We start from the raw sequence: 7,662 nt of genomic DNA on the forward strand, positions 1-7,662 counted from the left end.
TACCCTCATCCACATGCTTGGTCGCCTCCTCAAAGAATTCAATCAGACTTGTAAGGCAAGACCTACCCTTCACAAATCCGTGCTGGCTGTCCCTAATCAGGCAGTGTCTTTCCAGATACTCATAAATCCTATTCTTCAGTACCCTTTCCATTACTTTACCTATCACCGAAGTAAGACTAACTGGCCTGTAATTCCCGGGGTTATCCCTATTCCCTTTTTTGTACAGGGGCACAACATTCGCCACTCTCCAGTCCTCTGGTACCACCCCCGTTGACAGTGAAGATGAAAAGATCATTGCCAACGGTACTGCAATTTCCTCTCTTGCTTCCCACATAATCCTAGGATATATCCCATCAGGCCCGGGGGACTTGTCTATCCTCAAGTTGTTCAAAATGTCCAACACATCTTCCTTCCTAACATGTATCTCCTCTAGCTTACCAGTCCGTTTCACACTCTCCTCTTCAACAATACGGTTCCTCTCATTCGTAAATACTGAAGAAAAGTACTCATTCAAGACCTCTCCTATCTGTTCCGACTCAATACACAGTCTACCACTACTGTCCTTGATTGGACCTACCAGGAATTCCAGGATTTTGATTGAGTGACACTGAACGAACAGCAATACATTTCCAAGTCAAGATGGTGAATGGCTTGGAGGCAAATGTACAGATCGTGTTGTTATCGTGTATCTGCAGCCCTTGTCCTTCGTCATGGCTGTTGAGGATTGGAAGGTGCTGTCTAAGCTGTCTTGATAAACTTCTGTAGTTGATCCAGACTGCTGCTACTGAGTGTTGTTGACAGAGGGAGTGAATGTTTGTGGATGTGGTGCCAGTCAAGTGGGTGGCTTTGCTCTGGATGTCAAAATTCTTGAATGCTGTTGGATTTGCACTCATCCAGGTAAATAGAAAGTATTTTATCACTCTCCTCACTTGTGTCTTGTAGATGGTGGACAAGTTTTGGAAGTCTGAAGTTGAGGATTTCTAGCCTCTTTTCTCAAGTTCCCCAAAATCTTGCTGCCTTTCACATTTAAATTATGCCCCCATTGCTATTGACCCTTCATCTAAAGGGAGAAACTGCTTTCTATCCACTCTATCCATTACTCTTGTAATCTTACTCTCCTCAATCAGGCTTTCTCTCATCCTATTCCGCTCGAAAGAAAGAAGTCAAGCTTAACCATCTTCACTTCACTTTATAGCTAAAATGTTCCATGCCAGACAACACCCAGCACCTCTTCCAATCTAACTACATCCTTCCTAAAGTGCGGTGACCAGAACTGTGCACAGTATTTGGGCAGCACAGTGGCTCACTGGTTAGTACTGCTGCCTTACAGTGCCAGGGACCCAGGTTTAATTCCACAGACATTCTCCCTGTGATCGCCTGAGTTTCCTCAGGTACCCCAATTTCCTCCCAGTCCAAAAGATGTGCCAGTTGGGTGGACTGGCCATGCTAAATTACCTATCGTGTTCACTCATAGTGTAGGCGAGGTAAATTAGCCATGGCAAATGCAGGATTAAAGGGATGGAGTGGATCTGGGTGGGATACTCTTTGGAGAGTCAGTGAGGACTCAGTGAGCCAAATAATTTCCACACTGTAGGGATTCTATGATACTGCAGCTGTGACCTAACCAAAGTCCTAATACAGTTCCAACATAACCACCCTGCCCTTACAATTTATGCCACGGTATGTCCTGTATACCACCTTAACTATACTATTAACCCGTCCTGCTGTTTCATTGATCTGTGGACAAGCACCCCAAGATCCCTCTTTTCCTCTGATATTTCTAGTGTTCATCGAGCACTTCCTTGTTTTTTTCACTTCTTCAAACGTTAATCACCTCACACTATTCAAGGTTAGATTCCAATTGCCTCTGATTTCCCCATTTGATCAATCAGTTTATATCCTCCCGTAACTTAAGACCTTCTTTCTCATTGTCAACCACTTGGCCTAGCTTCCTGACATTTGCATACTTACTTATCATTCCCTTGGTGCTTTTTTTCTATATTGTTCCTCCCACTCCCTTTGACTCCAGTTTTGCTAAGCCTCCTTAATGCCATGCTTGATCAAATATAGCCTTGATGATAAGGGAGTCATTTTCATCTAATCTCTGGAATTCGGCTCTTTTGTCTATGTTTATTTGAACTAAGGCTGTATTGAGATCAAAAGCTGATGGTCAATAAGTGCCACAAACGGAGTATTGGTGAGCACATTATTGCTAAACATGTTGCGAGATAGCAATGTTGATACTTTCTGACGGTCAAGAGTAGACTGATAGTTTTCCAAGTTAGATTTGACACACCATTTTGTGTACAGGTGAAACCTGGGCAATTTTCAAGTGTTGGGTAGATGTCAGTGTTATAACTGCAGTGAAACAGATTGGCGAGAGGAACAGCAAGTTTTGGACCTCACCTTCAGTACTATTACTGGTATCTTGTCAGGGCCCATAGCCTTTGTAGAAGCCACTGCCTCCTGCCATCTCTTGATATCACATAGTGGGTCAAATTGGCTGGAGATTGGCATCCGTGGTGCTGTGAACTTTTGCAGGCAGTTTAGATAAATCATCCACTCAGCAATTCTGGCTGAAAATAGTTTGAAGATTTAAGATTGGTGATGCCCTCAGGATGTTGTTGATGGGCGATTTAGTAATGGTAATATGGTTTAATGTCAATATTTAAATATTACAATCTGAACATCAGCATTACTTCAATACAGAGCACATATAATGCATTGCTGAAAATTTGTTGTTGGAAAAGCGCAGCAGGTCAGGCAGCATCCAAGGAGCAGGAGAATCGACGTTTCTGGCATGAGCCCTTCTTCAGGAATGAGGAAAGTGTGCCAAGCAGGCTAAGATAAAAGGTAGGGAGGAGGGACTTGGGGAAGGGGCGTTGAAGGAGGTTAAGGTGAGGGTGATAGGCCGGAGTGGGGGTGGGGGCGGAGAGGTCAGGAAGAAGATTGCAGGTTAGGAAGGTGGTGCTAAGTTTGAGGGTTGGGACTGAGACAAGGTGGGGGGAGGGGAAATGAGGAAACTGGAGAAATCTGAGTTCATCCCTTGTGGTTGGACGGTTCCTAGGCAGAAGATGAGGTGCTCTTCCTCCAGCCGTCGTGTTGCTATGGTCTGGTGATGGAGGAGTCCAAGGACCTGCATGAGCTTGGTGGAGTGGGAGGGGGAGTTGAAGTGTTGAGCCACGGGGCGGTTGGGTTAGTTGGTCCGGGTGTCCTAGAGGTGTTCTTTGAAACGTTCCGCAAGTAGGCGGCCTGTCTCCCTAATATAGAGGAGGCCTCATCGGGTGCAGCGGTTGCAGTAAATGATGTGTGTGGATGACCTCTCTGCCCCCACCCCGACTCCGGCCTATCACCCTCACCTTAACCTCCTTCCACCTATTGCATTTCCAATGCCCCTCCCCCAAGAGCCTCCTCCCTACCTTTTATCTTAGCCTGCTTGGCACACTTTCCTCATTCCTGAAGAAGGGCTCATGCCCGAAACGTCGATTCTCCTGCTCCTTGGATGCTGCCTGACCTGCTGAGCTTTTCCAGCAACACATTTTCAGCACTGATCTCCAGCAACTGCAGTCCTCACTTTCTCCTAGAACATATAATGCATTGTTAAGGACCTGCAAATGAATGTTTCAGCCTACATCAATTATCTAATACTGCTTTTATTGTTGGAATGTTAGTTTTAAAAATAAAACTAAATAGGGCAGCACGGTGGCTCAGTGGTTAGCACTGCTGCCTCACAGCACCAGGGTCCCAGGTTCGATTCCAGTCTTGGGTGACTGTCTGTGTGGAGTTTTGCACATTCTCCCCATGTGTGTGTGGGTTTCCTCTGGGTGCTCTGGTTTCCTCCCACAATCCAAAGATGTGCAGGTCAAGTGAATTGGCCATGCTAAATTGCCCATAGTGTTAGGTGCATTAGTCTGAGGCTTTGTTGGGTGCATTAGTCAGAGGGAGATGGGTCTGGGTGGGTTGCTCTTCGGAGGGTTGGTGTTGACTGGTTGGGGCGAAGGGCCTGTTTCCACACTGTAGGGAATCTAATCTAATCTAAATACAGAAAATGTGATTATATTTTCTACGATTGTGCATAGATTCATTGTATGCAGACTCCTTGAAAGATTGTGTGCATGTCCACAAAAATATTAAACAAGTTTATTTGCCAATCATTATTTGTGTTATAGATATCTTTCAACCATTGTTTGCAATAATTACAACTGACTTATTTTTCATTTTAAAGGATTTAATTGATCGACTGATAATTATGAATTCGAATGCTAAAATACACTCGCTGTTCAACTATGAACATTCCCATATGTTTGGTGTTAGGTAAGCTGGAATCCTATTCCATAAAGGAATTTAGTTTCTAACTATTTCTGTTTATTTCAAAATTAAAAATATTGTCCCTGGAATTTCTTCATTGCTCTTTAACTGTTAAGAAACCTTAGTTGTTATTTCTAAGTTCCTAGCTTTCAGTAGGTGCTGAAATGAATTATAGTATCCCCAATATCACCCCCAAAAAAGCTCAGATTCGGCATGCAGCAGGGACCAGTTCTGCAGCTGTGGCCTAGTGGCGAAGGTGATAGATTTGAAATTCATTGAAGTTTGCTCACATAGATTATAATCCTGAAGAAGGGCTAATGCCCGAAACGTCGATTCTCCTGTTCCCTGGATGCTGCCTGACCTGCTGCGCTTTTCCAGCAACACATTTCCATCTCTAGATTATAATCCTGCTGACTACAATTGTAAATGTTTCAAATTTTAGGGTTCTTGGTGGCACAGTATTAGTACACTGGCCCAAAAGATCCAGGTTCAAGTCCTACCTACCACAGGTATGTATCATTACGTGTTAATAAAAGAGATCTACACCAGGGATAGAGCTATGGAGAAAATGGAGTAACAATACTTTCAATCAGTTTTGAACATCTCTTGTAAGAGTTAATGTTCAGTTTTGTGCACAGGCATTTCATTGTAAATATTTGTTCCTGTTTGGCTTGTGAAGTATGAGGTTTATCAAGCTCATACTTCGAATGGGTGTGCTGTCTTATGAGGATAGTTTGGACAGTCTAGGCTCATATGCACTAAAGTTTAACAGTAAGAGGCGTGATTGAAACATAAGATTCTGATAAGTCTTAATCGGGTAAATGTGCGAGGATCTGTTTTCCTCCTATAGAATCAAGAACTCATGGTCTCTCTTGAATAAGCAAGGATCATCCATTTAAAATTGATGAGGCAATTCTTTTTTTCTGATGTCGTGAATCTTTGAAACTTTCCTCCTGGTGGGAGAAGCAGAGTCTTTGAATATTTTTGAGGCGGGGTGAACACATGTTTGTTATGAAAGTGGATGAATTGTCATTGGGTCTACATGGGAAACTTTTTATTGATGTTATAATCCTATCAACCACGATCTTATTGAATGGAAGGGCAAGCTTGAGGAAACTGAATGGCTTACTCCTGCTTCTTTGTTTTTGTTTGTTTGTTACCTTTGGTTTGTAACCTGGAGAACTACACATAAGGAAATTAAAGGTATACATTAGAATACATTGCTTTTTTTTTGTTTATGGAATGTGGACAAAACTGAGAAACTCAGCTTTTCTTACTTTTGCCTAACTGCTCATAAGGTAGTACAGTTACAGGCTGAAATCCGGGCAGTCCGTATTATGTAGGTATCCCTGCATAACTCTTGGGGAGTTATTCGATGATTTTTTTACCCAAAAAATTGACTATTTTCTGAAGGAAATTTTTAAATATTTCCAACTTTTATCTTGTGATGACCACATGTAAATTTAAAACTGAGGTTACTGTCTAAACCTAGCTATGTTTAGTGTGCTTTATAATGTGATATGCTTTCGTCATTGTAACATAATTTATGATTAACTTAAGTGGAGAACTAACAAGGGAGGTTGGTGGTGAAGTGTGTGTGTATCTGTATGTGTCATTGCAAGCAATGCTTAAATTAAGGAAATTACCAGAACTCTGCTTTTTCACAATGGAGATTCTGAGCGCTATCAAATTATTTCAATCATTTCCAATGTCAACAGATTTTCTCATGAAATAAGCAAATTAGTTTTGTCCTTCTGGCTTGTAGATAATATACTACATTTTGAAAAACTAGTTTTCTGCAACAAAGATAACTTGAATGCTGTTTAATCAGAGAGTCACAGAATTGTTATAGTATAGAAGAAAGCCAATTAGCCTCTTATGTCTGCACTGGCACTCCAAATGAATTAGTGCCTTTCTCATGCCTTTTATGCTTAATTCTGCACATTGTTCCTCTTCAAATAATTGTTGAGCACCCCCTTGAATGCCTCAATTGATTCTGCCTACAACACACTTCCATGTAGTACTTCTCAGACCCTAAGTATTCATTGTGTAAATGTATAGTTAAAATAAATTATGATTTGTTCAAGTATGGTTGTTAGTTCACACAGGTGTTCCATGTTAGGGCTTTGTAAATTGAATAGGGATATAGGACATTTACTTTGCTGCAAGGTGTTTGGGTAGTATGTCCGTAATTGCATTTGATTCTAACAGTTATTGTATCACACCGTTTTAGTCATCATAAATTCCTGAGGAGTTGAAGTTGCCAACACATTATCTAAACCTTTACTTTGGTATTACACCCTTTTATCAAAAATTCTTATGAACAGGGGTGTTCCAGCCATTCTAATGAACTCCAATCATCATTGTCCTGTCCAGTTGCTTATTTTTTCGAATCAATTTCATAGTTTCTGAGCAACAACCCTTTGCAATTCAAAGGTCAAAATAATTTGTTTCGAAGCACCCTTTTTGTGTTTCTTGCAGGCTACCTTTTTTGGTTTTTTTAAAGACTACTATTCTCCAGTGCTCTTTTTTCAATTTCACTAAGTCCTTTATTAGGTGATGCTATCATATTGCAACATTTTACTACCTGCATCTGTGGGTTTTTTAAGGGAAAGATTGGCAAAAAATCAAAGTCTGTATTATATATAATTAAACCTTTAAAGTTAAAACCTGGTATCAAACTTCCTATAAATGGTGCAAGTAAAATGTTTTTAATAACTCACTACAAATAAACCTCTATAGGCCTTTTCCAAAATGAAAATTCTAAATCTTTTTGGCACAAGATGACCTATTGAGAGGGGCTTGGTTAACTCAGTTGGCTGGATAGGCAGTTTGAATGACATCAGTTGAGTGGGTTCACTTCTCTCACCAGCTGAGGTTATAACAAGGACTCTCCTCATTTTGCAAGGTCTACTGTAGGAGGGAAGTATACAGTAAATGGCAGAACCCTTGGAAGAATTAGCATACTGGGGGATTGAGGTGTAAGATCCACAATTCTCTGAAAGTGGCAACAGAAGCAGATGAAGCATATTAGCATATTTGCCTTCATCAGTTGGGAATAGATTATAAAGGAGAAAGTGAGAACTGCAGGTGCGAGAGATCAGAGTCGAAAGTGTGGTGCTGGAAAAGCACAGCAGGTCAGGCAGCATCGGAGGAGCAGGACAATTGACGTTTCGGGCATAAGCCCTTCATTAGGAGTGAACTGCAGGTGCGAGAGATCAGAGTCGAAAGTGTGGTGCTGGAAAAGCACAGCAGGTCAGGCAGCATCGGAGGAGCAGGACAATTGACGTTTCGGGCATAAGCCCTTCATTAGGAGTGTGTGTGTGTGTGTGTCTGTGTGTGTGTGTGTGGGGG

At 41.6% G+C, this 7,662-nt stretch overlaps 1 protein-coding gene across 5 annotated transcripts in view; it reads left to right on the forward strand.

Annotated features, from left to right (window-relative positions):
- tbc1d32 (TBC1 domain family, member 32) overlaps nucleotides 1-7,662 on the forward strand; it is a 251,277-nt gene that overhangs the window by 142,496 nt on the left and 101,119 nt on the right. For all 5 annotated transcript variants that reach the window (XM_043684318.1, XM_043684307.1, XM_043684303.1 and 2 more), the window contains exon 23: nucleotides 4,226-4,314. In XM_043684318.1, coding sequence (XP_043540253.1) covers nucleotides 4,226-4,314 — 89 coding nt within the window. The remainder of the gene's footprint in view (nucleotides 1-4,225; nucleotides 4,315-7,662) is intronic.

The sequence above is a fragment of the Chiloscyllium plagiosum genome, chromosome 3, assembly GCF_004010195.1.
Source record: "Chiloscyllium plagiosum isolate BGI_BamShark_2017 chromosome 3, ASM401019v2, whole genome shotgun sequence".
NCBI lineage: Eukaryota > Metazoa > Chordata > Chondrichthyes > Orectolobiformes > Hemiscylliidae > Chiloscyllium > Chiloscyllium plagiosum.